This window comes from Pinus tabuliformis, chromosome 5_1 (genome assembly GCF_031772625.1).
Source record: "Pinus tabuliformis cultivar Carrire ecotype Pingquan chromosome 5_1, CPIR1, whole genome shotgun sequence".
Taxonomy (NCBI): domain Eukaryota; kingdom Viridiplantae; phylum Streptophyta; class Pinopsida; order Pinales; family Pinaceae; genus Pinus; species Pinus tabuliformis.
Genome location: NC_142305.1, coordinates 627,521,623 through 627,542,338, shown reverse-complemented (window position 1 = coordinate 627,542,338; position 20,716 = coordinate 627,521,623). Strand labels below are relative to the sequence as shown.

The 20,716-nt window shown below is 38.0% G+C and overlaps 1 protein-coding gene across 1 annotated transcript; it reads left to right on the top strand.

The window, feature by feature from the left end:
- The first annotated feature begins 2,853 nt into the window (after positions 1-2,853).
- Positions 2,854-3,873, top strand: LOC149166506 (uncharacterized). Its single transcript, XM_089430177.1, has one exon. It carries the CDS (start codon positions 2,854-2,856, stop codon positions 3,871-3,873), a length of 1,020 nt encoding a protein of 339 aa, XP_089286303.1.
- The last annotated feature ends 16,843 nt before the right edge of the window (positions 3,874-20,716 follow it).

The window sequence follows — 20,716 nt, the reverse complement described above, 5'->3', positions numbered from 1 at the left end:
TCGTCTGATGAAAGACTGGTACAACTTTCATTTCTTGAAAGTTAAGGACCTCAATACCATTTGGGGCCTCCCTTGGGTGCACGGGCGGAGTTTTCTGGCTCTCCATAAATGGTACATAGGTTTCGACCCTCTTCGGAACACTCCTCAGAACAATTTTATATGGGTCAAATTACCTGCCCTTCCTATCGAACTGTGGACGAAGGAATCTCTTTCCTTCATTGGAAACGCTATTGGAAAATTTGTCTACGTTGACCCCAGATGTCTAGGTGCTAAAGATAAAAGGGTTGCCTGGATCCTGATTGAGAAAGATTATAGGGGTGGTTTTCCTGACCACATTGACCTGTTCTGGGGGGAATTATCTACCTGTCAAAGGCTTGATTACTGGGGAGTCCCATTCAGGTGCTCCCTTTGTCACAAAACGAGACACCTCAAAGATAAATGTCCTCGACATCCGCATGGAAAGGTATGGAATAAGGAATATAGGGTGAAACATAAATCTCAGAATATGGTTTCGTCCCAATGCTATGGGGATGAGGAAAATTTCAACTATAAAAGAGTTTCTCCTTTGGCGGATATCTTCTCCCCTACTCACTCTCACAATTTTGCCACTTCACGTGATCTATCGGGGGAGTCGTCTCATCGCCCTTTCTTCTCCCCCAGGCACCATAAATCTCCCCCCATATCTATGCCGAGATCGATTTCCATGGATAATTTGTACAATGCGGGTGCTTTTGACATTCCCTCCCAACCCCCTCCTCATCCTGAACCATCTCAGGGTATTCCTGTCATCTCGCCTTCTCCTATTCCTAAATTGAGTATCATACCCCTACCAAGTACTGACATAACAATTATTCCCTCATCCTCTTCTTCTCCTGTTCGATCTGGACACGCCCCAAAGAAAATCTCCCCTTCCTCCTCTATCCATATAACTCCGAACCGCTCCTTTCCTTCCTCCAAGGGTAAAGCCCCCATGATCTCGGTTTCCCCTCCTACTCCTTTACCATCCCCCACTAACTCTATTGGCAGTGACCTTGACATGCTCCTACAGAGAGAATCTCTTCGCCTGCTACCCCTGACCATTCATAAACCTAGAAAGTCTTCTTCTCCTGTCATCAGTCCTAATTCGGCGAAGAATATCACTGTTCGTCGAAAACAAAACAGGGGCAGTAGACACTTCAGAGGGAGGAAGGGCATCTCCAATCTTGATTATCAGGAATCTTCCCTTGTCGACATCCCAATTTCCAATCTTCCTGAAAGCGGGCCTCTTAGAGCAAATTTGCCCGGGGAGAGTGACAAATGATGAACATCCTCTCTATCAACATAAGGGGTCTTGGGGCAGACTTGAAGTTTCTAGCTCTAAAAGATTTATTTCTTTCTTCTCCTTACAAGATAATCTTAATACAGGAAACCATGCACGCTCGACAGGATACAATTTCTTTTTTCAGGCGTATGCTCCCATCCTGGTACATTTCGGCAACGGAGGCGGCAGGCCTATCTGGTGGATTAGTGGTTCTCTGGGACCCGAGATGGATTTCAGCAAAAACATTTCGATGCCTTGAGGGTATCTTGATTATTGCCAAATATCGTGGTAGCAATGTTTTAAAAAACGGCCGAATCGAATCCGAAACGGCCGAGTTGATCCGAGTCGTTGGGATTTTTTCTGACCCGGTAGAAAAAACGGAACGGCAGGCCGAGTCATGACTGACTCGGCCGAGTTATTGCATGACTTAGTCAACCCGGCCGGTTCTGCAATAACTCGGCCGAGTCAATGAATTCGGCCTTCGATTTTTCATTTTTTTAAGAATTTTTCACCGTTAGCTGAGTGATGGGGACTCCAAGGTGTTTTCTAAGTTAGTTAAATTCTATTTGGGGTCCATTCCCCTCTCCTAGTATTGATATGCTATTCAAATTTCATGGTAATGTTAAATTCTTAAAGTAAAAGTGACATTCTCCTTAATCTTCATTTTCATCCTTTTACTTAAATTTTTAACATTACCATGAAATGATTTAGGATGTTTGAGAGTGGTTCCGGCCTCATTGGATTTCATATGGAGAAAGTAGAATTTTAGATTTCATTCAAAATCCAGCAGACTTATCAGTTTTTTAGGATTTCAGGATTGGAGGATTGCAATGTTTCCATTGAATTTTGTCATGTATTAGGGTATGGAACTCGTATTTAATCAAGAGCACCAATCCCTCTATGTACCTTGATGTTAGTGACATTGGTTGTTGAACTCCTCTGGGATTCGCTCCCAAACCGGGAGCTTTTGAAAATGTCACTCCCGCTCCCGTTTTCGCTCTCGCTCTCCACGCTCTCGCTCTCCACTTTCGCTCCCGCTCCCAAGTAACACTGAGCCAGATGACGTTGGCAACTCTAGCAGTAGCTAGTAGTACTGGTCACAGACTTTTGTTGTAAAGGCCATTTATAGCCTCCTTGGTTATGTGTTTTTGTTTTGATCTCTATATCATCATCGTGTATGTATTGGACAGTGCACTGGGTGCCATTTTGATATAATGGATATATTCATGAGCCTACTTTGATCATATGTTGTCTTCTATCTATATTCTAATGTTGTGTGTTTGGAAATATGAATGAAAATATTTAAAATTATGTGTTTTTATAAAAAATAAATATTTAATGTATTTTTTACAACCACCGAGTCATTGAAATCACGCCGGCCGAGTCGATACCGAGTAGGAGTCCGAGTCGGAGTCGACCCTCGGCCGAGTCGGAGTCGGAGTTGGAATTTTAAAACATTGTGTGGCAGTGCCCACACGATCCATATTCTAAATGTTTATGCGCCATATAAAGATCGAACTTCATATTGGAACTGTTTCCTTTCCTCTGGAATTATGGAAATAGAATCGCTCCTCATCGCTGGTGATCTAAACTGCACTTTGGGCCCGGATGAAGTTTGGGGAAAGGGGAAAAAAGTTGACCCGGTCGGTGAGAAAATCAGAGAGGCTTTACTGCAATTCAACTTTGTTGATATTTGTCCAAAATCTTTATTGCCTACTTGGGACAATGGTAGGTCGGGGGATGCTTATATAGCTAAAAGATTGGACAGGTTCATCATTCACGAAAAGTTGTTGGAAATTTTTGGCCTTCCATGCTCACATATTCTCCCAAGTTTTATTTCTGACCATCGTCTGATCTCATTACAATGGTCGGTACAGTTTTCTCGGAAAAATTATCCTTTTAAGTTTAATAGAATATGGCTTGAAGATGAATCCTTCAATAATATGATCCGAGAAACATGGCTATCTTTCGATCCTTTGTTTGGATCTTCCCCTTCGGATAATTTGATTGGGAAAATGAAGAGTTTACGGATAAAGGTCAAGGAATGGCAGGCTATGAAAAAACGATCTAACTGTTTAGAATTACAGGACATTAAGAAAGAATTGGAATCCATTGCCTATGGTATGTCCTCACAGTCCCTCCCATGGAATGTTCGCTCACGGCTTTGGGAACTAGAAAAAAAGAAGCAGAAGTTACTATCCATTGAAGAAGCATCATGGCGACTCAAGAGTCGTGCCACTTGGTTAAAGGAGGGCGATAAAAACACAAAATTCTTTCATCGTTTTGCAAACAAAAGACGTGAAACAAATTCTATATGGAAAATCAGGAAAGAAGATGGCAGTTTTCTTTTCACACAAGAAGAGATCTCCAAAGAAGCTGTTAATCATTTTCAGAAGGCATATAATCAGGACTCCCACAGAGAGATAAATGATATTTTGTGGGGCATCGATCCTTTTCCATGTATGTTTGATGAGGAAGAAAACGACCGTTTATTTGCTGCTGTATCGGAGGAAGAATTACTAGCTGTTATGAAATCTTTTAAAAAAGATAAATGTCCTGGCCCTGACGGCTAGACCATCGATATTTTCATCCATTTCTTTGACATGATGAAAAACGATATTTTGGGGATGGTTGAAGAATCCAGAATGAGGGGCAAAATTAGTCATATCATTTCCTCTACCTATATTGCCTTGATTCCAAAAAAAAGAGACTCCTTATCTTTTTCAGATTTCAGACCTATTTCTTTATGCAATACTGTTTATAAAATCATCTCAAAAGTTATTGCAGAAAGGATCCGTGGCATTCTCTCACAATATCTTTCAAAGGAACAGCATGGCTTCCTAAATGGCAGGAATATATTAGAGGCAGTGGCAATAACACAGGAATGCTTACATTCAATGCATACAAAAAATATTGGAGCTGCCATTCTGAAAATAGATCTCAAAAAGGCTTACGATTGCCTTGACTGGAGCTATCTGAGGTGTCTTCTCATTAAGATTGGGCTGAATGACCAATGTACAAATTGGATTATGGCATGTGTGGAAAGAGTCAACTACGCCATCCTCATAAATGGAATCCCTACTACTTTCTTCACGGCTGCAAGGGGTCTCCGGCAAGGCTGCTCCCTTTCTCCCCTTCTTTTTATTCTTGTTATGGATACTCTCAGCCTTCATCTAAGAAGAGCTGTTTCTATGGGGACTGTCAGACCTCTTTCCATAAACAGGGGGAACTCCTTCTCACATAATCTATTCGTAGATGATATTCTACTTTTTGCTATGCTCTGTAGACAAACATGGCAAATTCTACATGACATATTAATATCTTTTCAAAGGGCAACAGGTTTATGTATCAATGAAGGCAAATCATCCTTTCACTATGGAAAGGTCAATATGGATGATATGGACTACATTTCACAACTCTATAAGATTCAGGCAATATCTATCAAAGAAGGTATGAAATATTTGGGTTATCAATTGAAACCCACGGGCTACTCCATATCTGACTGGTCTTGGATCCCCAATAGATTTTATAAAAGGATATCAGGATGGGAATTCAAATGTCTATCTTTAGCTGGTAGGATGATTCTCACTCAATTTGTGCTTGCTCAAATTACTATCTATTGGGCACATCTATATTACATCCCCTTAGGTATCATTAAAAAATTAAACAGTTTAATGGCCATCTTTATTTTGGGGGTTGCAAGGAGAAGAGGAAATTCCATCTTACAAAACTGTCTAACATTTCCCTCCCCAAAAAAATGGGGGGTTGGGGCATTATGAACCTTCGCCATTTTGGTTTGGCACTCTTATGTAAATCTCTATGGAGAACAGTTTTTGTGATAGCTTGTGGAGTAAGGCTATTAAGATGAAATATCTGGGGAATAGAGATTTCATATATTGGTATAGGAACAGATCTCTGGGTCCTTTACAAGGGTCGGATATCTGGAGGAGCTTCCAAAAGATTCTACATTTCTTCTTCAAGAATCTAGTATGGAAATTTCAAACAGGATACAACGTTCTCATCGGCATTGACTCTATCATGGGTGTAGAGGTGGAGTCCCATTTCCCTCAATAACTTCTAAATTTCCTTCATCAAAAAGGTTTTTTTTTTGGGCACAAGTCATACAAGTTTGGCAGGGAGCAATTCCTAGATGGAAATCTGCTATGGAGTTGGGTCTCAACGACATACTGGCTGCTCAATGGGATAAGGCTATCTGGGATATGAAACATGTTGGGATATTTAGATCAGAGGAAAATGACAGCATGGTATGGCGGGATAAAAGAGGCAGGACCAATGTTTTGGTTAGAGAGATATATCTCTTCTTAATTGAAGATCAACATGAGTTTTCCCGAAAAATATTTCCAAATACTTTTGGGAAAGCCGGTTGTCCATTAAAAATTACACTTTTTTCTTGGGTTAGTATTTCATAATAAAAACCTCACTTGGCCAGATCTTCAAAAAAGGAACTGGCACGGCCCAGCTATCTGCTCAATTTTTCTATCCGAGACAGAAGACAATATGCACATGTTTCTAAACTGTCCTCTCACACAGAACCTATGGAAGCAGCTGGCTACATACTTTGGATTTTCTATCATTCCTCATTTCTCCATTATGGATGCTTTCGAATGGTGGGGTGCCCAGAAAATCATATCGCGGCCTATGCCACTTATTGTCTGCTGGTTTGTTTGGAAATGACGGAACAGAAAGCTCTTTCAAAACTGTAGGGAGGATTTCAAGCACTTAATCGACAAAATCATCCCCTTTTATCTCTTTATCCTCCCATATATCCCCCAAAATTTGAAGCCACATGCTAATGCAGAAGTCTTTCCTCAGCATATCTTTCCGCGAGCTCATTTTGATGGAGCTACAAGAGATGGTCGATGTGCCTGTGGTTTTTACATATGCATTACTGAGGACCAACATTATTCTATCTACTGGAATGGAGGCCGTGGGACTAACATCAAAGCTGAGGCCATGGCTCTACATGGTCTTCTCATCTTCTGCTCTTTTTTGGATACTGGCCCTATTCAAATCTTCGGGGACTCCAAGATCATCATTGAGCATGTTTCCGGAAAACAGTGTATTAAAAATGACAATCTATCTGGATGGTTGCACAGGATTTCAACATTGTGGAAGCCTTCACTTTTTCCTATCTCTCATATCAAGCGTTCTCAAAACGAGGTGGCGGATGAGCTTTCAAAGAAAGGCTTGCAATCACAATGCGGTGTGTGGCACCTGAACATCACTGTAGAATCCAACACATACTTTATTCATCCTTTCTCTATGCAGGATATATAGATCCGTAACTATCCTGGTATGTTTCATGATCCCGTTCACTAAATACTGTCATATGACCAGGTACTATGTTTTTTTGACTTTTTACCTCTCTGCATTAGAATCATACGTTTCAAACTGTCTTCATTTTTGATCTATCATCATACATGCGGGCAATGAATCTGTTAGATGTATAGCTCCAACTATTTCTCTTCTAGTCGGATATATTGTCATTTTCTCCATAATGTATATATTTTTCCACTATTTTTAATATAATCAATATACAACTTTTTCTTCTGAAAAAAATATCAAGTATCCTAATTTAAAATCCTCTTCTTTTATATTATTAATTTCATTAATAATTCCATTATCAATTTAATTAATAATTAATAAATATTAAATATCAATTTAATTACTCATCAATATAATTTAATATATAGTTTTCCTTCTCTCAGGATTAATTGTAGATAATGGAATTCAATATATGGTTTTCCGTTCCTTTAATATTCAATACATGATTTTCCATCCCTCTAAATATCAAGTATCGTAAGTTTAAAATCCTCTTCTTTTATATTATTAATTTAATTAATAATGCCATTAATATAGTTAATAGTATTAGAGATAAATAATTATTAATATTATATTTAATAATTAAAAAATAATTTAATAATAATAATTAAAAGAGAATAAAAGTATATTCCTTATTAAAAATTATCACACAAATCTATAACATAGTAAACTCTCCACACTAAGGGGTGACTCTTAAAGAGACTTTTAACATAGTAAACTCTCCAGAATAAGGGATGACTCTTAAAGACACTGTTAAAGAGACCCTTAACATAGTAAATTCTCTCTAGAATAAGGGGTGATTCTTAAAGAAATTGTTAAAGAGACTCTTAACATAGTAAACTCTGGGTGACTCTTAAAGGGTTAAACTCTCCACAATAAGGAGTGACTCTTAAAGAGAACCAAAATACTCTGGATGACTCTTAAAGAGTTAAACTCTCCACAATAAGGGGTGACTCTTAAAGAGACTGTTATTATGAGACCAAAATTGAACCAAAGTTGAATATCAATATGACAATTTGTTCATTCTTGTTCTTGTGGTAAGATAGACATAACCAAAACATTTGATGGTAAAAAAAACATTCTTACCTTTAAAGATGAACATTACTTCCTACATATCTAATTTGATATTAGCCATACAATATCTATGGTACACCTACTTTGATAATGTTTATATCATTCTCTTCTCTTACCTTTTAAATTGTGTGAAGTTGTTTGAATACTACTTTCATGACAGTTTTAGCTTATACCCATTTTCTATTTATTTCTTCATTTGCTTTAAGATAGTTTTCATAATACACGAGGCTTTACCTCATACTTATCTTCTCTATTATTTGAGTAGTTGATTTAGCTTTATTAGACATGAGGCTTTACCTCATACTTATCTTCTCTCCGTTATTCCTTATCTTACCTCATACTTATTTTCTTTGTTATTTGAGTAGTTAAGATAACTTTATTAGACATGAGGGGAAATATATTTGTTGCTTTTTTTACATAAAATTTAATATATGATCGAAGTTGTTGATTTTTTATTGAATGTGTAGAATTTTGTAAAGCTATAGGTCAAACAATTAACTAAAATAAGCCATTTTAATAATAAAGATAGCTTTGATAATAGATGAAAGTAAATACATAAAGATAGCTTTGATAATACATGAAAGTAAATACATTTTTTTTGGTTCTTTACACCAAAAAGTGTGTAGAGATTTGTACGAGCGCCATGCCACTTGTAGCCACATGTACATAGAACTACTTTTTCAATCTGGGAAATCGAAAATTTGGGGTGGGTTAGAGGATTTTGATTGTTACGCTGAAACCATTTGTTTGTGAACCCAGGTAGCCGAACTACTTTTTCAATCTGGGAAATCGAAAATTTGGGGTGGGTTAGAGGATTTTTATTGGTACATTATTGATTAGGTGAAACCATTTGTTTGTGAATCCAGGTAGCCCATTGAACGAAGGGCCTAATAAATCTTATTACTCGGTGGATTTCCTAAAATTAGGTGAGAGAGAGAGGACATTTCATTCATCACCATGTAATGCCTGATAAGTACCAATTCCTTTGTGCTAGCTAGCCAGTTCTCCCTCCCTCCATAACTAAGCAGTGGACTCCTATAAAGGACTAAAGGTGCGACATATGCCTAATCAAATGACTATTTATTTCATGATATTCTAATGATGAATTCATAATGCGGAAACATTTTGTTCCCAAAAAAAAAGAACTAAACCAAACCATATATAACGAGGTGACATTCTTACTTATTCTCATCGCTACCCATTTTGCTTGGCCTCACGGATGGTTTAGGACATTGGACGATGGTCTAGGACATTGGATGAGAGTTATCTTAATGCAACTAGCTAATGTCGAATATATTTACAAAGCATTAATTATTCAATGTTTTGAATAGGATCCTCGCTTCTTTCACGCCGACCTTAATTATGGCTTTTTCACACACGTCGCGTGCGTGAACATATTACGTTTCACATCCTCGTAGCAGGACTCATTATTATCAATAATTTCAAGCATCCAATAATGGTCACATGAGTGGTATGTATCAAGGTAAGGGTTTGTGGTAGAGATAAGATAGATACCTAAATGCATTGTCTAAAGCCCATCCTATGGAGTAAGAAGCCTAATTGCTAGAAAAAGGTCAATTGCAAGGATCATCATTAACATTAGCAAGGGCATACAATAGGCTAACATATAGAAAATGCATGCACAATGGTTTATATTGACATATGAATAGCATTTGATAGATAGGCCCCAAAATAAATGACAATGGTGAATAATAACGTGAGATTCACCTGAGTAGATCCTGCACCTCTACCTATAGTCCAATTTCATATACTTTATTTGTTCCCAACTTTTTAATCTTGGTCTTGGATCATCCCAATGAGATAGAAAATGCATGCACAATAGTTTATATTGACATATGAATAACATTTGATAGATAGGCCACAAAATAAATGACAATGGTGAATAAGAACGGGAGATTCACCTGAGTAGATCCTGCACCTCTACCTATAGTCCAATTTCATATACTTTATTTGTTCCCAACCTTTTAATCTTGGTCTTGGATCATCCCAATGAGACAACTAAAGTATGAAATAGTCCAATTTCATACACTTTATTTGTTCCCAACTTTTTAATCCTGGTCTTGGATCATCCCAATGAGACAACTGAGGTATGAAATGCACTCATTTTCTCAGAAATTGGGCTTAGTGTTGCAGACTTGTAATTTTGGCTTCTTCTGTTGAAACCCTAGGTCACGTGTGTGGATTGAAAAATGGACAAATTTGCCTCCTTTCAACTTTGCTTGACTTGACTTCCTTTCTTTGACAATTTCGCTTGCTAGAGAGACCTTCCTTGATCCAGTTTTTGGTCCTTGATGATGACTGCAATTTGTTGCAGGAGGAGGCCCTAATTCACTTCACACGTCTGAAGTTACCTTGGCAACAGGAGAAAAAAATATCACCAAAATCAATTCCCGACACCTGGGAATAACCTTTTGCTACCAACTGAGCTTTGTATTTTTCCACCTTTCCTTCTGCATTTGTCTTCTTATTGAACACCCATTTGCTGCCATTGGGTTTCCTTCTAGCCGACAACTCCACCAGATCCCAAGCCTCATTTTTGTGCAAAGATGCCATTTCATCAACCATGGCCTTTTCCCAGAGTTTTCCATCCTCTGAATCTACTGCTTCCTTCACAGTTATGGGATCATCATTAGTAATAGATAAAGCAAAATTTGAACAGAGAACAGACGGGTTATACCTTTCTGGCTGTCTTCTTTCTTAAACTGATCTTCTCACACCCGGAGTTTGTGGCTCTTCATTTTCTGATTCCTCCTCCGCTGTAGAGTCTGATTCTTCCTCCTTTAGATCAAACTCTATCTTCTCAGGTTTCTTTGGTTGGACTTCATGTTTAATAACATCTTTCACCTCTCTAAACACCACATCTCGGTTGTACACAACTTTCTTTGTTATTGGGTTCCAAAGCTTATAACCCTTTAAGCCATCCTTATACCCAATAAAGATGCACTTTTCAGATTTACTATCCAACTTGGTCCGTTTCTCCTTTGGAACATGTATATATGCATCACATCCAAATACCCTTAGATGTGAAAGAGAGGGTTTCTTACCAGCCCATATCGCTTGTGGAGTCTTATCCTCCAACGTTGATGAAGGTGATCTGTTGACCAGGTAACATGCTGTCTCCACCGCCTCTGCGCAGAATTCCTGTCCTAACTCGACACCACTGAGCATGCTTCTTGCCCTTTCCATCAACATCTTGTTCATTCTTTCTGCAAATCCATTTTGTTGAGGTGTCTATGGAGTAGTCTTCTACCATGCTATACCACACTTCTTACAGAATTCTTCAAATTCTTTACTGCAAAACTCTCCACCATTATCTGTCCTCAACACCTTTATCTTCTTCTCTATCTGGTTTTCGACCAGAGCTTTAAATTATTTAAACCTGTCAAAAACTTCAGATTTCTTCTTAAAGAAATATATCCATGTATTCCTTGAGAAGTCATCTGTAAATGATACATAGTACACAGACTTACCCAGTGATGGAACCTTCACAGGTCCAAACACATCACTATGCACAAGCTCTAATATCTGTTTCGCCCTCTTAACACCGGAGGGGAAACTCACCTGATTTTGCTTCCCATATACACAATTTTCACAGAAATCAAAATCCAAAGAGCTATTACTTATACTTTCTACCATACATTTACCATGAAGTATTCAAAGGCCCTTCTCTCCAATATGTCTAAGCCATTGATGCCACAACATGGTATTCTCTCTAGAGCCCACTAGATTTTCTGCGCCACCTTCAAGAACCGCAGAACCATTGCACCCATCAACAACAATGCTACCTTGCAGCTTGTACAGAGTTCCAATCTGAACTCCCCGCATCAATACTAGTGCTCCTTGAGCCATCTTGCAGGTATCCTTCTTGAACACTGTTTTTACACCTGCATCATTCAGTTTGCTTACAAAAATCAGATTTCTGGCCAATGCAGGAATATGTAGGACACTCGGAAGTGTTCTAACCCTTCCACCTTGCAACTTCAACTTTACTTTTCTGCGACCAATGATTCTAGCCTTCCTACCATCCCCTAAGAAGACATCACCACCATCGTATTTCTCATACTCGCAAAAACACTCTCTATGGGGAGTGAAGTGAAAGGATGCACTTGAGTCAATCAATCGTGCCTCATGATCTACATGTGTACTTGACGAAGCCAAGTACACATCCCCACCTTCATCTGAGGTGGTTTTCTCCTCTGCAAAAGGAGCATCATCAAATCCCTTTTCTTTGTCAGGAGCTTTAGATTTACAGTCCCTTTTGTAGTGCCCTTCCTTTCCGCATTTCCAACACACCACCTTTACAATTTTTCCTGGAGATTTAGTTCTCCATCTAGATTTAGATCTCCCACTCGATGACTTAATTTTGTTTCTATTTTGGGACTGTCCTCGTACAGACAGGGCATCACCATTCTGGCTCTCAGGGAAAATTTTAAGAACCCCCCCTAAATTTATAAATATAATAAATGGGCGAATCTCCATGGTATATAGGAAAAATGGAAGGCGATTTTATCAATAATATAATATGTATATATAATTTTTTGGCGAATCTCTCACCAGGCATGGCGAATATTTTACTCAATTATAAAATCTTGTAAGATCTTGGCGAGTCTTTCACTAAATAATAAAACTTTGTAAAGTCCTAGGCTACATGCTGGTTTAATTCTCCCATTTAAATAGGCAACATTCCAGGTGAATACCATGGGTCAATACCATGTGCCATTTCGGTGAATACCATGGGTCAATACCATGTGCCATTTTTATTTTTATTAATTCTAATATTAGGGTTAATAATGGTTTTTTTGCATGGTATTAATAACAATCTAGTCCATGGTATTTGTCCCATAGTATTTTGGCCATAGGTTTCACCTAATAACCCATTTTTTGAGTGTTCGTAAATATAAGGTGACTTATGGAGTAAATATAAAAAAATGTTTATTTGTTTACCATACTTCTCGTTTATTTATATTTTTATTAATTTACCATACCTCTTTTACAAATATGGTATTTGGCCCATAGGATTCACTTAAATAAAACCTCTTTCTTGAGCCTTCATAAATAGAACGAGGGTTATGGACTAAATATAAAAAGAGGTTTTATTTTGGACTAAATATAAAAAGAGGTTTTATTTATTTACGATACGTCTAGTTTATTTATATTTTTATTTATTTACCATACCTTTTGAGCAAGTATAAAAAGACGTTTTATTTATTTACTATACCTCCACTTTACTTATATTTTTATTTGTTTACACCCTTACATGTATATAAGGTGACTTATAGAGTAAATATAAAAAATGTTTTATTTATTTACCATACCTCTCATTTATTTATATTTTTATTAATTTACCATACCTCTTTTATAAATATAGTATTTGGCCCATAGGATTCACTTAAATAAAACCTATTCTTGAAAATGGGCGAATGGATTCACTTAAATAAAACCTATTCTTGAAAATGGGCGAACGGAAGGTTGTAAGTCCTAATTTCAAGGGCTAAATTTACCTTTTTTACCCTCTCCCTTAAAATAAGGTGGGCTATTTGAGGTGATTTGTAAAAATGTACTATGATACAAAATATTCGCCCACTAAAAATTTAAAACCCCTTAATTTCGCCAAAGGGCGAACATTCGCCCCTAAAATTATCCTTGCTGGCTCTCCATATTTTTCCGTCTCATCTCCTTCGTCAGCAAGGATGAGATTATTTCATCAAACTGCAAGGCAGTTGCATTGCTACCTATTGCAATAACCAGACTATCCCGCGAATATGGTAGAGAACACATCAAACTAATGCACTTATCTTCATCTGAAATTTTGATATCAACAGACGATAACTGACTTACCATAATATTAAATGCATTCAGATGCTCTGTCACCGAGTCTCCATCTTTCATCCTCAGGTTATACAGCTTTTTCCGTAGGAACAATTTATTCACCAGAGACTTAGACTGGTACAAAGTCCCTAACTTGTCCCACAAAGCCTTCGTCGTAGCTTCCCCTGATACATTCAGCAATACTGAATCTGAGACACACAACCGTATTGTGCTCTTTGCCTTCCGATCCAACTTCTTATGTTCTTCATCGGACACTCCCGTTGGTTTAGTACCCGGATCTACCGCGATCCACTGATCTTTATCCACCAACAGATCCTCCATCTTGAGTTTTCACAACTCGAAACATTGACCATTAAATTTCTCGATCTCTGTCTTTCCACTGCTCGCCATCTTCTTTCACCACCAGAATTGATCTCGCAGATCTCCCACTGAACAGGGTCTAACACAGGGCCGAGCGAAACCCCTCCGACAAAGATGTCCCCTTGAAGCCAAAACAACTCTGATACAAAATGTAGGTTTTAACCCCATACATAAATTACTTGCGTACGAATTCTAGAACACAGAAAATAAACAACGCGAGAGCATAATACATAAAACACATATACACAGAGATTTTCCCCTGGATCCCAAAACCGGGACTACCAGCTTGATTTTTCATTATGTTCCTTTCAATGTTACAATACATATTTACACATGCCGAAGCATTCAAAACCATGGACCGAAAACCATCGTGTACAAAACCATGTGCGAAAATCATGCACAAAACCATAGGTAGGTTCGCCCAACCTAACATAGGGTCCAAAACCAAAATTTTCTGGGGCGTTGCCCTGGACCCCATACAGTGGGGTTACCTGCACCCCTCAAACACCCCGTGACTCCCCTTGCTACGCAATCGGCGCAACGAAGGGGGCACTTCGCCTCCCTTCTAACCCCTCGGTTAACTACGTGGGCTAGTCGTGGAATATAACACAACCCAACACATGTCATTATGAAGACCGAACCTAATTACATATTTCAATGCTCCCTCTTAACTAGGGAGGTATTCATAATTCATACAAGGTACTTGGACATTCTCAATCTTAAGAATTCTCATAAGAAGAATTGGATTGGTAACCTGTTTGTTTAGCATCGTATCATTCAACATTGTCACATACCAAGGCCTTGACTAAAAACTCTATCTCTCCACAAGATTAGAGCACAATGCTAACGAGACCAATGATTTATAGACACCATCATCATTATCTCTCAAATGGATATTTCATACATGACAATGAATTAATGACTTGTAGACTCAATGACAAGCCCTAAGATCTCACAATGGGAACTTGACCTAAAAATAAATTTCCTTGAGCATGAAACCCATGCCTCAAGAACAACAATAATTACATTTATTTTTCTCATTACATCAAATACATAAAATCATGATTACATGTGTCATTATGAAGACTGAACCTAATTACATATTTCAATGCTCCCTCTTAACTAGGGAGGTATTCATAATTCATACAAGGTACTTGGACATTCTCAATCTTAAGAATTCTCATAAGAAAAGTTGGGTTGGTAACCCGTCTGTTTAGCATCGTATCATCCAACATTGTCACATAGCAAGGCCTTGACTAAAAACTCTATCTCTCCACAAGATTAGAGCACAATGCTGACGAGACCAATGATTTATAGAAACCGTCATCATTGTCTCTCAAATGGGTCTCTCATACATGACAATGACTTAATGACTTGTAGAATCAATGACAAGCCCTAGGATCTCATAATGAGAGCTTGATCTAAAAATAATTTTCCTTGAGCATGAAACCCATGCCTAAAAAACAACAATAATTACATTTATTTTTCTCATTACATCAAATACATAAAATCATGATCACACGTGTCATTATGAAGACCGAACCTAATTACATATTTCAATGCTCCCTCTTAACTAGGGAGGTATTCATAATTCATACAAGGTACTTGGACATTCTCAATCTTAAGAATTCTCATAAGAAGAGTTGGATTGGTATCCCGTCTGCTTAACATCGTATCATCCAACATTGTCACATAGCAAGGCCTTGACTAAAAACTCTATCTCTCCACAAGATTAGAGCACAATGCTGACGAGATCAATGATTTATACACACCATCATCATTATCTCTCAAGGACTATTCTTATCTTGGATTCCTAGTGCTCAAAGAATATTGGTCCTCTAGGACTACTCTTATCTTGGATTCCCTACCACATTGTCAAAGAGTATTGGATTCCAGATGCTGACCTAATCCTCCATTCTTTCTTCCCAAAGTGGAGACTATAATGATGTGTCTATCTCTCCCTCTCAACTAGGGAGGATGTACCCATTCCTACAAAAGGAATGTAGCCAAGTTCCTCTCATTTTGGAACTTTTCCAAGCTCTCTTTTAACTAGGGACTTACTCCAATCTCCCTCTGAACCAAGGACTTGTTTTCCAACAACTTTTTGGCGGATATCATGGCACTATCAACAGCTAGAAGAGCTCCTCCTTTTGATGTCATGAATTTTATCTTTATCATTATGGAGCCTTCAACTCTTGGGACTTATTCATAGGGCATTGACCATCCATCACTTTCATTCATGAACCATGTTAGTCATGTCATCCTTTCCTTCATCATAAAGTGATCTATTAGTCCATATCTGGTTTTTCTTCATACAACTACCTTTTTCACATCATGTTTCCTTTAGGATATTCCATCATTCACATGAATACTAGTTGTAGGTGACATCCACAACTCTCTTTCGGTAGCTCTGTATCATCCCATCCAGATATTGTTAAAAAAAAATGAACATTAGATAAAAATTACCTTTTGTGACGACCCTTCATCATGACATCCGCTTGTTACAACATCAACATCCTGCATACATATTGACACATCTCCAAGATATTCAATATCAAGGGTCTTTCCTTACATAATTTATCAGGGTCTTCATGCCCTCTCTATGGAGATGTCATGGCCAGACCATCAAGATATTGTTCAAAAAAAAAAAAAATGAACATTAGATCAAAATTACCTTTTGTGACGACCCTTCATCATGACATCTGCTTGTTGCAACATCAACATCCTGCATACATATTGACACATCACCAAGATATTCAATATCAAGGGTCTTTCTTTATAGAATTTATCAGGGTCTTCATGCCTTCTCTATAGAGATGTCATGGCCAATTCTTCTAGTTATTGGATGTTGATTTCCTTTTCTATGTGACCATAGTTGCATCTTTCACAATCTCTTCTTTATTTCTTCACATATTGTTCCCCGGGAACTTCCATCCATAGTTCCTTCATCTTTTTCAACCACCTCATATTCCATATGAGGGCATATTATGTTGATTTCATCTAGTCAATATGTCAGCCATGCCTTCATTCATCTTTCCAAAGGAGGAGATAAAAAATGGATAGAATTGGCTTATTCCGAATGAACATAGAAGGCAGACACCACCCTCCGCCCCCCCAAATATAGATATATATATATATATAAGGGGCCGTAAGGGAGGAGACAGATCAAAGCTCCTACTCACACTCACTGGTGGAGACAAATCCCAAAGTAGATAGGATGGTTGGGGCAAGATCAAAAGCGGGAGATACTGGCAAACAATAATAGGTTAGGTGCATGGGTGGGAGTAGGCATAGAGAGGTTTACTGAGCGCAAAGGCATGATATCTAGAGGCTTCAAGTGGTTCTGGCGCTTTCCCTAGCATGGTTTAGATTCTGATTTGGAATCGTCGTAGGGATAGGTCTATGTTATTCCTGTTAATCATTGTTGGCAAATAGTCGGTATTAATTAGTCTGATTGTAGGTAAATAGTTTGGATTGACCGGCCACCCTACAACTACCTGCAATGAATTTCCAAAGCTTGGACTTAAATGGGATCCATCTCAACTGCTTTTTTGCTTTTGCAAAGTCAAGACATGTTAGGAAGTCTCTTGTTCACTAGCAGATAAGTGGAGCATCCAAGCAGAAGGATACATATGTTTGTGTTACTTCCAACAATATGATCAAAGTTTCACTTTAGCATCCGATACTTCAGTCCAAATATCCATTTCACCTCCATCATCGATTACCCCCACTACTCCTATTTTCCATGTTGTATCTTCTATTTCATCGAAATGGACTTCTCCTACCATTTTTATTTTTATTTCTCCTTGCCACCTTTTTGTACTTAATTGACCAATTCAAGGTCCAAGAGGTCTTTCCCGACGTCCCCTTTTTTAGTCCTATGTTTAAAAGGTTGGCCTATGAATAAAGTAGGCTTTGAACATATTAAAGAAAACTTCTCCGCTATTGAATAAAATCGACTTGGGGCCCCATGTGTCTCATCATACCTATGAAATAATGGATTTTATCTTCACTTAACTATACCCATTATCTGCACGTTCATCCCAGACAACCCGTTCCCGCCACTCATCTGGTGTAAATTTTCACGAAATCTTCCATCTTTGCCTTGGATCACATATGAGAACGATTTATAAGGTCTATCATGATTGTCTCTCATTGGTTGTCCGCAAATACCATTATTGATAAGTGTATCTACGACTTCCTGGATCAATTTGTTTTGACAAATAACAAATGACTCAGATCCACTTCTTGCTAATAAATTTGTAAGAGTATTATTCCGATTGATAACTCTTCGATAATGTTCATTTAGATCTGACGAGGTAATAAGTCCACCTTCACCTGATTGAATGATTGGGCATTACGGTGGTGAATAAGGTTCAAATCCTTTCGCACCTTCATTGCTAGAGCTGGGCCCTAATCATCCCAACTAGTTTTGGAAGGCCCCATTTGTCAGAGCCTAGTCTAGGATTTTCTTGAGTGCTTAGTCCATTTGTTAGGCTAGAGTCAGTTTTTCTTTGCAAGACAAAGCTTTCTTGTGATTAGGACCTTGTGTTTAATAGCTTCTATTTATAAATTCCATAAATTGTGATTAGTATACTAGTATTTTGTTATTAGTACTACTAACCCACCTAATAATAGTAATACTAACTAATATACTAGTTCACAAACTAATCTATTAATTCAATCCTCTGATGACCCCATCCATCGATCGATTAATCGATCCATAAAAATAGAACACGTCTTGAGAGCGGTCATGGAGAGGGATTTGGAGAGCTCTGGTGCAGGCCTTGAAAAAACTCAATAAGATGACCCCCCAACACTGAGTATTGAATGATGCCAGCATACAAATCCAGTTATGGGCCCTCGACTGAACACTGTGAATAGCGAACTTAGAAGAGGCCTAGAGGAAGTAGTAGAATGCAATGTAGATATCTCTAGGGAGAGTGGCTAAACTGCTAATCCAGATTATGTTGATTTCATCTAGTAAATATGTGAACCATGCTGTCATTCATATTTCCAAAGGAGGAGATCCCTTTTCTTTGATCATGCTCATGAGATAGAGCATTTACTTATGCAACCATATGGATACATGACTCAATTAAATACATGCATACTTACCTCTTTCCTTCTTTTTTTTATCTAGGCTTCCTTCAGCAACTTCCTTTTCTTGATAGAGAGTACTTCAACTATCTCGACATGCTGCATTCCTTTGTCACCATACGATCATCCTTATAAACAATGAATCCCATACAAGGTGGAGTTCTAAGCGAGACACTTACTTCCTTCAAGAAAGGTGAACCTTCTAATGAAGATTCCAATAGAGGATCTAGATTATCCTCATCCGGCAGAAGATCCTTTCTCATGATGATGATGTATGATGAATTCCTTCTATCATTCTAGATTAATTTCTTTCAATCATATCACTAAACATGCTTGTAATGAGGTTACCGAGAGCTACTTCCTTTATATGATGACTTCTACTTCCATGTAGACTTCTACCTCAGTTATTCTTTCAAGCTTTTCTGATGATATCATGAGCTCTTTTTTCAATGGTATGCTACTATGATGCCATCTCCTAAAATGATGCATCCTATCATGCTTCTCATGTTTCCTACCATGATAGCTATACTTTTACAAAAACTGAAAAGAACTCGGTGGAGGAGATTATCTCAATCACAGTAGAGATCTTTCAATAGAGAACATACTATAGGGTTGACTCTCCCAATGTTACTCCCTCCACTGCAACCAAAAGCTAGGAGTTCCACTACATTTGAGTTTCAAGGGCTTGCCAATAACACTAGGAATACGATAGCCCATCATTGGTTTCTCCTCATATGGCCACGTCCTTCATGCTAAGCCTACCTACCCTCAACATAGAATTACCATGGGAGTGTTAACCTCTACGTGCGGTTTTCATAATGTCTAATGTAACCATGATTTTATGTATTTGATGAAAAGAGAAGAAGAAATTTTATTATTATTATTTTGAAAGCATGAGTTTCATGCTCAAGGTAAATTTATTTGTAACTCAAGCACCCACTGAATGCTTCTAGGTTTGCCATAGAATTATGAAGTCAAAAGAGTCATTGTCATACATGTAAGACCCCTTTGGGCATGTTGTATCTTGTAAAGAAATATTTTTATAAAGTCAAAAGTGTCATAAAGACCCTCCAAGACCTTGTCAAACAGCAGCAACAAGTCGGCCTACAAGAAGGATCAAATCAGCCTACAAGACAACAATTCGACCTCCTAAGGAGCCTATATATAAGAGACATCAACCTCACTTGAATGATATCCATCCATCTCTCAAGAAGTTCGATCAAGGCAAGAAAAAGGACCAAAAGAAGAGCAAAATAGAGGAAAAGAAGTTAGAAGAAGAAAAACGAAATTTTGAATTTGTTTTGGGCTATATCTCTTCACACGTGCAAGATCTAGGGCATCATCTTGCTACATCTAGATTGAAATTTATAATCATATTGGAAAGCCAAAATTAGGTATCTAAAAGAGCATTTTGCAAGCCGAATTACTAAGGAAGAAGAAGATCCCCAAGCGAAGGAGAAAGAAGAAATCACCATCTTTTCCCACATGTGCAAGAGCTAGGGTTTCTGTAATAAGTCAAAATTGCAGAAGAAAATATTGGGGTCGAAGTTGTTGCGATCGAATTTGTTGGAGAAGTTGCTAAAGAAGTTGTTGGAAGGAAACCTCATCAAGGAAGAATGACTAACTTGGTCTTGGAGGGGTCTTTGACAATGGTCTTAGGTCTTGGAATTCATTATTTGAAGTTCTATA